Here is a 14,798-nt window from a genome sequence, read left to right on the forward strand (position 1 = left end):
GTGAAACACAATGAAAACAATCTGATTTGTGGTGGGCCCCATGGCTGAACGTGTTCCCTGGGCCTCTCACACTGGGTGCCGAGTACTGCAGTGGGGCCCTGTTGTGGTGGGCTGTGATCCTGAACGTGCTGTTAACCTTTCTAAGCAGTCTGTTTAGGAAGCATGCACTGCCCAGCCGTCTGCGGTTGTTGAATAGCGGCATTACTAGTCTGTGTGAGAGAGGAATAGAAGGTACCAGAAGCGGTTGTATCTGTTCTCTCAGTATTTCTCCCACCCCCTGCCCCTCCCCTCTTCTCTGGTGTCTTCTCCCACCCCCTCCTACCCTTTCTCTTCCGGGGATAGGGATATACTTACAGAGATTACACCACTTAAAGAGTGAAGAATACATGTTAACCCTCGGCCTCTTGTGTCCTTACCAGCTCTGGAGAGGGCAAGAAAACCGGGACCTGTGCGGGGACCCTCCATACTCCCTCCTATAGTTCTTTGTCTAGTTTTCGCTCCCCTTTTCGTCTCTATTTGGCAAACCACTTTTTATTTTATTTGTATGTGCACATGGGCGCGTGGAGGTTTTTTTGTGCTAGTGAGTTATATGTGTTTGGTTGTGTGGAGTTGGTGAGCGTGATGTGTGCATGCTGTTCTGTGGTGTTGGACTGCGTGCCTGCCGTGGCGTGATACTGACGTTTGTGATGTTAGTGTAAGGAGGGCTGGTGACGTCTGCATCTCCGATTATGTGTCTGCATGCGTGCCTTCGCTTCTGTGCAGTTCAAGTGTTGTTGGGGGGTGGGGTGCCTGTGTGCAGTTCGCGTTCGTGTGTTGTTGATGTCTTTGTATGCCTGCCTCATTGCGTCAGAGCGTGTTTGCGCGCTCTGATTTCCAATGCATCCCACGTGTGTGTGCTCGCGTATTTCAGTATGTATTGTAAACATGCGTGCGCACTACACTATTTTCATGCATTCTTTCTCACTGATGAAAACAAAAAAAAACAAAAAAAACGAGTGTACGCCCCACAGCATTTGAACCCAATGGCTAGTACGCGGGAATGGTCTGTGCATGTCCTTTACATATTGTAGAGCAAAGCGAAGTGACATGCAAGCACCTGAAAAAGGCAGGGTTGTAGAAGAATCAACTTATACAAAATGCAGTAATAGGCGACTAAGTTCCAATCGCTCCGATACCAGCGCTATACAATGTATTGACAACAACACGTGCTATTTGCGCCGGTCTCCATATAATAAACATAATATTTAGAAACAAATGTAATTTATTGTTGTATGATCAGAACTAAACATAAACTGCTCATCTGGAACTTTTGTAAAAGAGGAAATGTTAATATTCCTAGATTCAGGTGGGTACCACAGGCTGGAATCAGTGTGCACGTTACAGGCTTTCAGATGTTAATATTCCTAGATTCAGATTGGTAACACAGGCTGGAATCAGTGTGCACGTTACAGGCTTTCAGATGTTAATATTCCTAGATTCAGATTGGTAACACAGGCTGGAATCAGTGTGCACGTTACAGGCTTTCAGATGTTAATATTCATAGATTCAGATTGGTAACACAGGCTGGAATCAGTGTGCACGTTACAGGCTTTCAGATGTTAATATTCCTAGATTCAGATTGGTAAAACAGGCTGGAATCAGTGTGCACGTTACAGGCTTTCAGATGTTAATATTCCTAGATTCAGGTGGGTAACACAGGCTGGAATCAGTGTGCACGTTACAGGCTTTCAGATGTTAATATTCCTAGATTCTGATTGGTAACACAGGCTGGAATCAGTGTGCACGTTACAGGCTTTCAGATGTTAATATTCCTAGATTCAGATTGGTAACACAGGCTGGAATCAGTGTGCACGTTACAGGCTTTCAGATGTTAATATTCCTAGATTCAGATTGGTAACACAGGCTGGAATCAGTGTGCACGTTACAGGCTTTCAGATGTAAATATTCCTAGATTCAGATTGGTAAAACAGGCTGGAATCAGTGTGCATGTTACAGGCTTTCAAGCGCATTAGACTCGGGCGCTTTTCGTTTCCCGGGACCATTCGGGGTCACATTTTTCGCTCGCAGGAATCCGGGCTCCTTTCATCGCCGTGTGTAGGAGGGATGTTAGTTCTCGAAGTCCAACACGGATGCGTAGGAGTGCTCAGTTTTGAACACAAAGGAATGAACCTTATCTCTGTTGAGAACACCCCTCCTCGCTCATTTCAAAACTCTGTGCCGCCGCAGAAGGCAGCTATGCCGGCTCCGAGGCCACGCACTGTGCGTTAACGCATAACATATCTAGCCGTGGACCTGGGCTGAGAGCTCCATTCCTCGTCCCCACCTCCGAAAATACCACAATTGCAGTCCGAGAAGCTTTTACGTGGACTGCTAACCATAAAACACATTTGTATTATAGTAGGTCGTGTTTATATTTGTACGAATATCGAATAATTGTGTCTCCCGACCTTAGCTAACAGTTAAATTATGTTGAACAAAGTGTTCCCCATTGGATACACTTGATTGTCAAATGTCTTTCAAAATATGTATCTAAAAATTAACCCTGCCTTCCAAAATTGAAGAAAAGTGTACAAAATGGATCAGTGTATAGAATTAGCTGTGACAATATAAATAACAAAAGCGACATGCAATCTAAACTGTGAATTAATATACAGAGCACAATTAAAACCGTTCATTTGACACGCTTTCCTAGGTTTGCATTCGAAATTTTCATTCGCCCATATGCGGGGTTCAGTAAAAAATAGTTCAAAAGTATTTGTGACATATATTTACAAGTATACAAAGTCAATAAAATAAATATGGCCCTGTGCTTCTGGCATCTGTGCGGGTAGCTGCTTGGCACAAGAAAACAAAATGGCTGAGTGGTCTGCTTCTAGTTTGCATTATTACAACAGATGCACTTTAGCATAATATATTTTATTCTAAATAGCTGTTTCTTCAAATACCAGACAACTTGAAAAATAACACACTTTTCGACTGTGTAATGTCACATGTTCAATTACTCCGCGGATGACGTACAACGTGTCGTTTTAAATAACCCCTTACATGAAATACAAATACCAGCAACTGTCACAATTGTGCAAAAAAACTACTCTCTCTCAAACTATGTGGGACAAAGTATACTAAATAGGTGGAACTGAAGTCCCCGTGGGCCTGAATCAAATCCCCCCTCCCCTCAAAAAGTTATGCGGAATAAATGCTACAATTAGCCACATAAATACAACAAGACCAGGATAAATAATTGGTGATACAAAATGCCTTACTCAAATAATAAATACGTACCGTGTCGGTCAATGCAATTCGTACATTACTGAGTGAACCATAAATTAACTGCTCGTGAAATAAGTTCATATGCAGGCTACAAAGATCCGATCGCGCTGCCCTGGTCCACAAAGACGCTTGCTGAGGCCGCTGTGACTTGCCTCCGATAGGCAGCAGTTCAGCAGTCGTGGTTTGCAGTGTATATTGCACTGTCATGCTTTTTACAGCTGGGAGGGTCCTCTCCCTGACGCACAGCGAGGACCCCCAACCCTAATACCCTTGGCACTCAGAATAAGTAACACTGTAGGTCAGCAACAAAGTGAGGTAATTCGATGTGAGTCCGCAAGCCGAGCCCACTACAGGTGCGTGAGCTTGGGCGCCTCCTGGATGCGCCCCTGCGAGGGGTGGTGCGAGCTGAGGTCCGTGTAGGTTGGGTGCGGGTCGCACGGTCCGTGGTGGTGGCTGCCCGGGATCTGGGCAGCGCAGCTGTAGTCCGCGCTGGCCGAGGACGGGTGCGAGAGGTGGCCCAGGTTGAACATGGGGCCCGAGGCCGGCATGGAGTCCACAAAATTACCGGCACCCACGTAGACGGGGCTGCCCTGCAGGCCGGGGCTGCCGAAGGCGCCGCCCCCGCCCCCCTGCTGCAGGCCGTGGTGCTCGTACTCGCCCGGGTAGCGCTTCTGCTGGGGCAGGCTGAGCGGCGCTGTGTATGCGGCCAGGCCGTACATGCTCTGCTGCGACTTGGCGAAGGAGGTGGGCGAGGGCGCGTCGTAGCCCAGGGCGCCCACGCCCGACAGCTGGCCCGGGTAGGCCATGTGGCCGCCGGGCCCGCTCAGCGGCGGGCTGCGCTCGGGGGACTGGCCGGCCGGGGAGTGCATGATGCCCTTGGCCTTCTGGTCCTTCTTGTACTTCATGCGCCGGTTCTGGAACCAGATCTTGATCTGGCGCTCGGTCAGGTTCAGCAGGTTGGCCATCTCGACGCGGCGCGGCCGGCACAGGTAGCGGTTGAAGTGGAACTCCTTCTCCAGCTCCACCAACTGCGCGCTGGTGTAGGCCGTACGTACTCGCTTGGAGGCCGGGCCCGGGGGGCTCTTCTCCTCGCAGGTATCCCCTAAGGAGGCAAGACAGTACACACTTACTTCAGAGCCGAGGATACAACAGACTGCGTGCTGCGCACCCCACCCCACATGCCTGCAGCTGTACTTACTTCTGAACAGGGGACACACCAGGCTGCCTGCTCCTGCCCCCACATGCCTGCAGCTGCAGTACTTCTGAACAGAGGACACAACATGCTGCCTGCTCCCTGCAGCTGCTCTTACTTCAGAGCTGGGGACACCACAGGCTGTCTGCTCCCCACCCCACATGCCTGCAGCTGCACTTACTTCTGAGCTGGGGACACCACAGGCTGCCTGCTCCCTGCAGCTACACTTACTTCAGAGCTGCGGACACCACAGGCTGCCTGCTCCCTGCAGCTACACTTACTTCACAGCTGGGGACACCCCACATGCCTGCAGCTGCACTTACTTCATAGCTGGGGACACCACAGACTGCCTGCTCCCTGCAGCTACACTTACTTCACAGCTGGGGACACCACCGCCTGCCTGCTCCCTGCAGCTACACTTACTTCACAGCTGGGGATACCACAGGTTGCCTGCTCCCTGCAGCTACACTTACTTCAGAGCTAAGGACACCACAGGCTGCCTGCTCCCCAACCCACATGCCTGCAGCTGCACTTACTTCAGAGCTGAGGACACCGCCGCCTGCCTGCTCCCTGCAGCTACACTTACCTCACAGCTGAGGACACCGCCACCTACCTGCTCCCTGCAGCTACACTTACTTCAGAGCTGAAGACACCACAGGCTGCCTGCTCCCTCCACCTCCACTTACTTCAGAGCTGAAGACACCACAAACTGCCTGCTCCCCACCACACATGCCTGCAGCTACACTTACTTCAGAGCTGAGGACACCACAAACTGCCTGCTCCCCACCTCTCAACCCTGCAGCTACACTTACTTCAGAGCTAAGGACACCACAGGCTGCCTGCTCCCCACTTCTCATCCTTACAGCTACACTTACTTCAGAGCTGGGGACATCACAGGCTGCCTGCCTGCTCCACATCCCATATGCCTGCAGCTACACCTACTTCCGAGCTGAGGACACCATAGGCTGCCTCTCCCCAACCCACATGCCTGCAGCTGCACTTACTTCCGAGCTGAGGACACCACAGGCTGCCTGCTCCCCGCACCCCTTCAGCTGACCCACGGCGGGTGTGAGTGATTAACTCAGCCAAACCATTTTCTTTGCATTCTGTGTCCTTTAGCTTTAATTGCTGACTGAATTCGGGACTACAAGTCCCAGAATGCAAAGTGACTGAGGACTGTGTGCACTGCTGACACTGCACAAGGCATGGCAGCACTCTCAGATATGCTGTGCTCGGTGTAAGGTACACTAATACTGTCTTGCACTCAAGTTGCCTTTGGAGGTAACAGAGGTTCTTGTGTGTGCCAGTAATGGACACACTAGGCACGCTTCTTTCCTTTGCTGCCTGGTGCTTTCCAATGTTCCTTCTCTAAACGGAAACAACTCGAAACTACAGTATCCGGCATGCACAGAAAAACGGAATGGGTGGTTTATTCGCACCTGAAAATGGTTTACTGTAAAGTGAACATATTCTAGACATGTTTTGTGAAGAAGAGCCACGCTACACGTACTTCCAGTCACAAAGACACATTGCATTTATGCAAAACAGACTCATACATCGCACACTTGAAAACAGGCTTACTGTGACTTGCCCCATACCAAGTAGTAGTAGCCCATCCAGGCGTGTCCTTCTTGCAGCCTGCTTTTAATGGGGCAATTCAATACTAGAAGCTCCTGGGGAGAAGGCCAAAACCAGCAGATGAGCTGCTTAGACCTGCCAGGAGACACTTTGAGGTCTGTGCTCTTTGCTAACGTGTTTCATTGACTTCCCCGTGTGTTGCTGGTTGGCTGCACCGCTCAGGCACACCACACCACCGTTACCCAGAGTTTAGAGTAGTGTGATGGCTCTGCAGTAATGTCCTGCATGTTGGACATGTGCACTTGTTTATTTCATCAATTCCCCTACAGTCTACTTATTGGCATACATCACCCTGAATGCACGTGACTACACGTAAATACACGTGCTGCAGGTCTTGCCTCAGCTCAATTAGACAGACTCGGAGCACTAAAAAGGCTGCCACAGATGCAACCATCCGAAATAGCAAAACAATTGTTTCTTTTAACAAGCTACTGAATTAAAAGAAAATGCACGATCTTTCATGGCGCTGTCATGTATTAAAAGCATAATTAAACAAAAAAAGAGTGTATCCATCCAAGACTGAAAAAATGACAAAGAAGTGATAAAGAAGTGAATCACTGTGTTTTAAAAGAACCCTCACTCACCAACCTGGTTGGTGACATGCTTCATCATTGGGTTCCCACCGGAGAGACCGAATGCCTCTCCGGTGTGCTGCGACGCCTGATTTACAGCGGAGCTGGTTTTGGTAGAGACAGTGCAAATTGTGAAGGTGCAGGTTTAAAAAGGTGTCACAATTTTAACCAAAAAATAACTTTAATAGTGGCAAACTGGACACAGTTAAAAGGGGTGAGGTGGACGTGTAGGCTCTGGTGACTATTGGACCAGCTACGTCCTAATCAAAGTGAAAGGTGGTTAAAAGCAGCCTTAATTAAAATTAACCGGCTAATATTTATTCTAAAATACTATCCCAGTCACAATTGCTGGTCGTGTAGTGTTTTAACCCTAGGTTCTATTTCTACCTGTCGGGGTGTAGCTGGGGGTGTCACTCTTAAATGTTTCCTGGCCTCCTATATGTATTAAAGTGGGAAACGTGTACACTTAATGGTGTGGCCTTTCTGTGTGGTGCTACAAATGATGGGGAGTAAGCCTGCGCTTCATGGGTGCCAGCTGCTTTCATACATAGAGGTTGGGGGTTTCAGTGAGCACATAAAATAGACGGGGTACCTCATTTTGTTATTTACTAGAAAATGATTGACACAGAAAGATTGGGCGGGGTTTACACTCCTGTGGTCTGTTACCCACACAGGGGGAAATCCTTCTGAGGCTATGGCATGGACCCTATGCTTTATATAGTACAGTTGAGTTGTATGGGGAAGTTTGGTGGACTACAGCTTTAAATGTTTTGCAGAATATTATGTCATTCAGATACGTATCAACTAGCACCAATTGTATTTGACAGAAAATGGCTGCTTAATGGTAAACACTCCTACATACATACGTGAGGCTGCTGTTAGAAACCTTCTCCTAGACTTGTCTAGAACTTGCACCTTATACATGTATGTTTGTGTATACTGTACACTTGTCTGGAAGTTTCGCCTTACACATGGGTGTTTGTGTATACTGTACACTTGTCTAGAAGTTTCACCTTACACATAGGTGTTTGTGTATACTGCAGACTTGTCTAGAACTTTCACCTTACACATGGGTGTCTGTGTATACTGCAGACTTGTCTAGAACGTTCCCCATATACATGGGTGTCTGTGTATACTGCAGACCTGTCTAGAAGTTTCAACTTACACATGGGTGTCTGCGTTTACTGCAGACTTGTCTAGAACTTTCACGTTACTCATACGTGATTGTGTATACTGCAGACTTGTCTAGAAGTTTTACCTTACACATGGGTGTCTGCGTTTACTGCAGACCTGTCTAGAAGTTTCACCTTACACATGGGTATTTGTGTATACAACAGACTTGTCTAGAACTTTCACCTTACACATGGGTGTCTGAGTATACTGCAGACCTGTCTAGAACTTTCACCTTACACGTGGGTGTTTGTGTATACTACAGACTTGTCTAGAACCTTCACCTTACACATGGGTGTCTGAGTATACAGCAGACTTGTCTAGAACTTTCACCCAACACCTGGGTGTTTGTGTATACGACAGACTTGTCTAGAAGATTCACCTTACACATGGATGTTTGTGAATACTGTACACTTGTCTAGAAGTTTCACCTTACACATGGATGTTTGTGTATACTGCAGGCTTGTCTAGAACTTTCACCTTACATATGGATGTCTGTGTATACATGGATGTTTGTGTATACTGCAGACTTGTCTAGAACTTTCATCTTACACATGGGTGTTTGTGTATACTGCAGACTTGTCCAGAATGTTCGCCTTACAGATGGGTGTTTGTGTATTCTGCAGACCTGTCTTGAACTTTCACCTTACACATGGGTGTTTGTGTATACTGCAGATTTGTCTAGAAGATGCACCTTACACATGAATGTTTGTGTGTACTGTAAACTTGTCTAGAACTTTCTCCTTACACATGGATGTTTGTGTATACTGTACACTTGTCTAGAACTTTCACCTTACACATGCATGATTGTCTATACTGTACACTTGTCTAGAAGTTTCACCTTACCCATGGATGTTTGTGTATACTGCAGATGTGTCTAGAAGTGTCACCTTACACATGGATATTTGTGTACACTGCAGATTTTTCATGAAATGTCACCTTACACATGGATGTTTGTGTATACTGCAGATTTGTCTAGAACTTTCATCTTACACATGGATGTTTGTGTAAATTGTACACTTGTCTAGAAGTTTTGCCTTATGTAGGGAAGGACTTTGCCTACACTGACCCTTTCTTTAGAAAGGTGTTTGCATAGACTGCACACTTGTTTAGAGATTTCACCCCACACACTTGTTTTTAATACACTGCACACTTGTTTAGTGGTTAGTGGTTTCACCTGACAAATGGGCGTTTGCCTTCCTTGCACACTTCTTTTGAAGTTCAGACACCTCATAGGCAACATTCGGGCATTTGAGTGTACCCCAGGTCAGTGTAGAAATGTTCACGTAATGGATGTCTTTGAGTACACTAACACTTCTCTAGGTGTTACACACTACATATGACTATACTGCATGCTAGTATAGAATGTTCACTTTACACAAAAGTGATTGTCCTCACTACACACTTGTTTAGAAATTTCATGAAATAGTGGTGTTTGTCAGCACTTAAACACTTACCCAGAGGTGTCCGTTACACACAGTGTTTGTTTATGCTGCATATCTGTTACAAAGATTTGCCCACACAGGCAAGTTTGTATGCATCATTCAAGATGATGGGGCGACCCTGTGTCCCTCAGAACCTGGGTATTGGTAATATAGAGAACAGTTGGTTGTGTTGGGTGATACAGTTGTTGTGATTTCTATATTGAATACAAGGGTAATGATGTCTCACAATTCCTTTTTGCAATAAACGGGAAACAATTGAGATAAAAACACACCAAGAAAAGGAACTATTCAAAAGCGGAGTTAATTTACTCTTATATTTTTCAATAAAGCATTGAAATAAATGGCTGTCACCGACACAAGTAAATTGTGACACTACAAAGGTGACTATTGTGAGAAAGTGACATATGGTGATTGGTGAAGTAAACGGATGTTTTTAAGCTTCTGTCCTGTCTCCTGATTTGTCACATGTAATGCAAGACCCAAAATTGATTTATTTTAGGTCAAGAAAACTGTATAAACATTTGTGATAGTAATGTCAATGTTTCGACCCTGGAAACCCGCAGAATGATATGCGTCACAACGGGTCTTCCTCAGGACAGTCGAAGGAGGGGTGGACAGCCAAAAGGTCAGGACGTAGTGGAGATCCAGAGGTATAAATACGATTAATTAGGGTTCTGTTGGGGTGGGAAAGTACATCATCCGGTAGGTTTCTTCCTGTGCGTTAAAACACTCAAATACTCTGAAGATCTCCACCAGCAGGTTGGAGTCTTCATCGTGGGCAACGCCACAGAAACACTTAACATCCACCAGCCGGTTGGAGTCTTGTGATACAGCCTTTTGTCTTTAATTACAGCCACCCAAAAAGGTCGAATACTTAAAGTTTTATGCATACGTCTGTATTCCTCAGTAAGGTTTTCTTGAGATCGAAACTCCAACCTGCTGGTGGAGATCATTCTGCGCTGTTTCCAGGGTCGAAACGTTGACATTACTATCACACATGTCTATACAGTTTTCTTGACCTAAAATTAAATCATTATTGGGTCTTTCATTATGTGTGACAAATCAGGAGACAGGACAAACGTTTAAAAAATATATTTTTATATTATTTTATGTCACTTGTGTATGTCATGTATATAGTGTACCGTTTACTTCAGTCACCATATGTCACTTTCTCACAATAGTCCTTTGTATTGTCGCAATTTACTTGTGTCTATGACAGCCATTTATATTCAATGCTTTTTTGAAAAATATAAGAGTAAATTAACTCCGCTTTTGATTAGTTCCTTTTCTTGGTGTGTTCTTATCTCAATTGTTTTCCATTTATTAGAATAAGGAATTGTGCAACATCATTAAGCTTGTATTCAATAAAGATATCACAGCAATTGTATCACCCAACACAACCAACTGTTCAAGTTTGTATGCATGGCACACTTAGTTAGAAGTAGATTTGTAAGTACTGAAGGCTCGAGCTACGGGCTTGGTTCAGCCCAGGGTCTTCTTGGCCCTCTAACCCAGGCCAGCTGAGCTATGTGGCTTCTGCCTTCTAACCTTGTGCGCCAAGAATTAAAGACAAACCATAAGCCCGTGTTGTCAAAAAGGAGAGAAAGGGAGAGTCTAGTTGTGGTTGAGCAGTGTAACTTGAAACCAGAAAGCCTGGAATCCATCTTGGTTCCCTGCTTTACCAAAATATTTCAGCCTTGACAAATATTTTATTTCACAAACCTTTTTCCTTATCTTCTATGATATTTTCGAATATGCACTGCATCTGATGTGTACAAAAACCTTGTGTTTGATTTAATAACTAGAATGTTGCTTCATATACAACAGTCTAGGCTACATATAGGATACAGAGGACAACCTACTTGCCTGTTAATTCACGAATATTGTCATCATGGAGGGAATGTTTCTAAGTCTATTTTTAAAATTATCACTTTTTAGGAGAAATTCTCTCAAGGAATTGATATATTATGACTTCCAAGGTGAAATGCTTCTTCATGTTAAACAAATACATCTTTTTAAACTTTGAAGAGCTTTTATTATCTTTCTACACGTTTGTTGCACGAGTTACATGCCAACCCATTGGCTCACTTTGGCTGGCTGCCTCTCTTTAGAAGTTTCACAGCACACATGGGTGTTCGTCTGGACTGAAGGAGTGTTGGTTTCATATTACACAAGGGTTTAGGCGTTTCACATTAAACAATGCTGCACACTTGTTCAGAAGTTTACACTACATTCGGGTGTTTGTCTACACTGTACACTCGTTGATAGACTTCATGGAGAACAAGGTGGTGCTTTTACACTGCACACTTGTGTAGAGGTTTCATTTTACACACTGTTGTTTGGCCACGCTACACATTAGTTGAAAGGTTTCACAATACACAACGCGGCCCGTCTACGTTGTACACTGGTTTGGAGATTCACATTAGACACGGATCTTTAGAAGCTGCCCTTTACACAAGGAAGCGGCTCTGCACTGCACATCTTTGTAGAAGTTTCACATTGCATAAGGAATCTTCTCTACACTGCCTGCTTCTTTACACTACCCAGATTTTAGAAGTTTCCTATTACAGAATGGTGTTGCATCCATCCAGCAATTGTTTACAAGTTTCAAATTACACAGGGAGAGTGTCTACACTGCACCCGTGTTGCGATAGTTCACATTAAATTGTACCGTTTGTATACATTACAAACGTTTGCAAAAGGTTCGCATTATATTGGGGTGTCTATTTACACTGCACACTAGTTTAAGGCTTCACGTTAATATGTTTGAAGTGTCATATTAACTACGTGTGTCTGTGTGTACTGCACAATACTGTGGATGTTTCTCGTTAGATACTTGAGTTGGTTTGCACTGCTCACTTTTTTAGAAGTTTCTCATTTTAGAAGTTCCTCATTATTTGCACGTGTTTGTCAACACTCTACACTGTTGTGAAGTTTCACGTCCCGAAGGGTGTCTGTCTGCACTGTGCAGTCGTTGTGATGTTTCACATTACACACGGATGCCTCTCTCCGTGCACACTCGTTTAGAGGCCTTGCCTCACACACCTCTCTTGATGCACACACACTGTAACGTGCTGCACACCTGCCGGGGCACTGTTGGGGTGCTTGTCCGAACTTCTCACTCGTGATGGTTCACATTACACACGGGTGCATCTCTAGTCCATGCACACTCCTTAAGAGGCCTCGCCTCTTACACACACACACACACCTCTCTTGATGCACACACACCCTGGCGTGCCGTATATCTGCAGGGCCACAGCTGGGGTCCTTGTCTGCCCTGCACACTCGTGATGCGTCACATTACACACGGATGCATCTCTAGTCCATGCACACTCCTTAAGAGGGCTCGCCTCTCACACACACACACACCTCTCTTGATGCACACACACCCTGGCGTGCCGTATACCTGCAGGGCCACAGCTGGGGTCCTTGTCTGCCCTGCACACTCGTGATGCGTCACATTACGCAGGGATGCATCTCTAGTCCATGCACACTCATTTAGAGGCCTCGTCTCTCTCACACACACACACCTCTCTTGATGCACACACACCCTGGCGTGCCGCATACCTGCAGGGGCACAGCTGGGGTCCTTGTCTGCCCTGCACACTCGTGATGCGTCACATTACACACGGGTGCATCTCTAGTCCATGCACACTCCTTTAGAGGCCTCGCCTCTCACACACACACACCTCTCTTGATGCACACACACCCTGGCGTGCCGCATACCTGCAGGGGCACAGCTGGGGTCCTTGTCTGCCCTGCACACTCGTGATGCGTCACATTACGCAGGGATGCATCTCTAGTCCATGCACACTCATTTAGAGTCCTCGTCTCTCTCACACACACACCTCTCTTGATACACACACACCCTGGCGTGCCGCATACCTGCAGGGGCACAGCTGGGGTCCTTGTCTGCCCTGCACACTCGTGATGCGTCACCTTACACACGGATGCATATCTAGTCCATGCACACTCCTTTAGAGGCCTCGCCTCTCACACACACACACACCTCTCTTGATGCACACACACCCTGGCGTGCCGCATACCTGCAGGGGCACAGCTGGGGTCCTTGTCTGCCCTGCACACTCGTGATGCGTCACATTACGCAGGGTTGCATCTCTAGTCCATGCACACTCATTTAGTCCTCGTCTCTCTCACACACACACCTCTCTTGATACACACACACCCTGGCGTGCCGCATACCTGCAGGGGCACAGCTGGGGTACTTGTCTGCCCTGCACACTTGTGATGCGTCATATTACGCAGGGATGCATCTCTAGTCCATGCACACTCCTTTAGAGGCCTCGTTTCTCTCTCACACACACACCTCTTGATGCACACACACCCTGGCGTGCCGCATACCTGCCGGGGCACAGCTGCTCTTCTGCTTGGAGTTCTGCCGCGACTCTTTCATCCAGGGGAAGATCTGCTTGCTGATAGTGGCCGAGGCCGGGCCCGAGGAGCCGCCGGCCGCCTTGGGCTTCTTCTGGGCCGGGGTACTGTTCACGGGGGGCGGGGAGGGGGACAGCGAGGGGGGCTGCGGCTCGCCCAGGCTGGGGGGCTGCCCGCTGCTCTGACTGCCGCTGGTCCGCATGCAGCTCCCGCTGATGTCGCCGGATTTGTGGCTGGGGGGCCGCACCGCGGAAGTCTGTATGGAGCAGGCCGAGCTCTGGTAATCATTGTCCAGGCTGGGCTGCCCGTAGGGCTGGTGGCCGGCGCTGTAGCTGTAGGCATCGGCCTTGGTGTAGGCGTAGCCGCCGAACAGGCCCGAGTTGTCGTAGTAGGCAGTTTTCTGCATTGTGCTTTCTTGGAGCGGCAGGACCTGGGGGCCCTTATCAAATAACATGGGCCTCAGGCTCACGTCGTCACGTCAAGCCGAGTGCAGGTGGACAATTCACCTATGGACAAAAGCACCAAACAGTATTAAACCAAAAAAAGCACAAGGACCAAAAAAACACAAACATGTTTCATAGCCGCCACAAGCAGCACGTGGACACCAAGGGCACCATTTTACTTGCACAACAAGGCAGAGGCAGCGGTAATGCAAACAGTTAATAAATACAACAAAATAGAGCCTTTTGTACCTGAACAGCTTAAAACACGGTTCCTTATAGGTCTCCTTTTAAGTTTTAGGCTGTGCTAGCAGCCTATAACTTACAACATTTTAAAACTAAATGTTGTTTTATTGTCTCAGTATGGGCCACTTCTTACATGGGTCAGTATTCTGTGGCTTTCTTCAGAAACATGCATTTTTGTTATATAACTGTATTTGCTAACTTTATGTCGGGGGTAAGGGCGCTTTAAAGACGGCTTGCATTAGGACTAGCTCCGTAAATACGTAAGGCCTGCAGACTTTGGACAACACTGCATGTGGGAAACCACACATCGTGGAAAGATATGTCTATTTCCACCAGATGAATTCTACATTAATGTAGCTCATCTCATTCGCATTTTCATGTCATTTCTGTCTTTCTCCGTACACACGTTTCTGCTCTCCTCCTCTTTAAATAC

At 46.7% G+C, this 14,798-nt stretch overlaps 1 protein-coding gene across 9 annotated transcripts in view; it reads right to left on the bottom strand.

Annotated features, from left to right (window-relative positions):
* Positions 1 to 14,798, bottom strand: part of HOXD3 (homeobox D3) — a 426,989-nt gene that overhangs the window by 108,809 nt on the left and 303,382 nt on the right. For 7 of the 9 annotated variants that reach the window (XM_085645240.1, XM_085645237.1, XM_085645235.1 and 4 more), the window contains 2 exons: positions 13,650 to 14,185; positions 1,252 to 4,372 (listed from right to left, as the gene is read on the bottom strand). In XM_085645240.1, coding sequence (XP_085501366.1) covers positions 3,618 to 4,372; positions 13,650 to 14,133 — 1,239 coding nt within the window. In that variant the 5' untranslated portion in view covers positions 14,134 to 14,185 and the 3' untranslated portion in view covers positions 1,252 to 3,617. Of the gene's footprint in view, positions 1 to 1,251; positions 4,373 to 13,649; positions 14,186 to 14,798 lie in introns of those variants that run through there. The other 2 variants (XR_014978916.1, XR_014978917.1) reach the window with 1 other exon arrangement.

Source organism: Triturus cristatus, chromosome 3_1 (assembly GCF_964204655.1).
Source record: "Triturus cristatus chromosome 3_1, aTriCri1.1, whole genome shotgun sequence".
Classification (NCBI taxonomy): domain Eukaryota; kingdom Metazoa; phylum Chordata; class Amphibia; order Caudata; family Salamandridae; genus Triturus; species Triturus cristatus.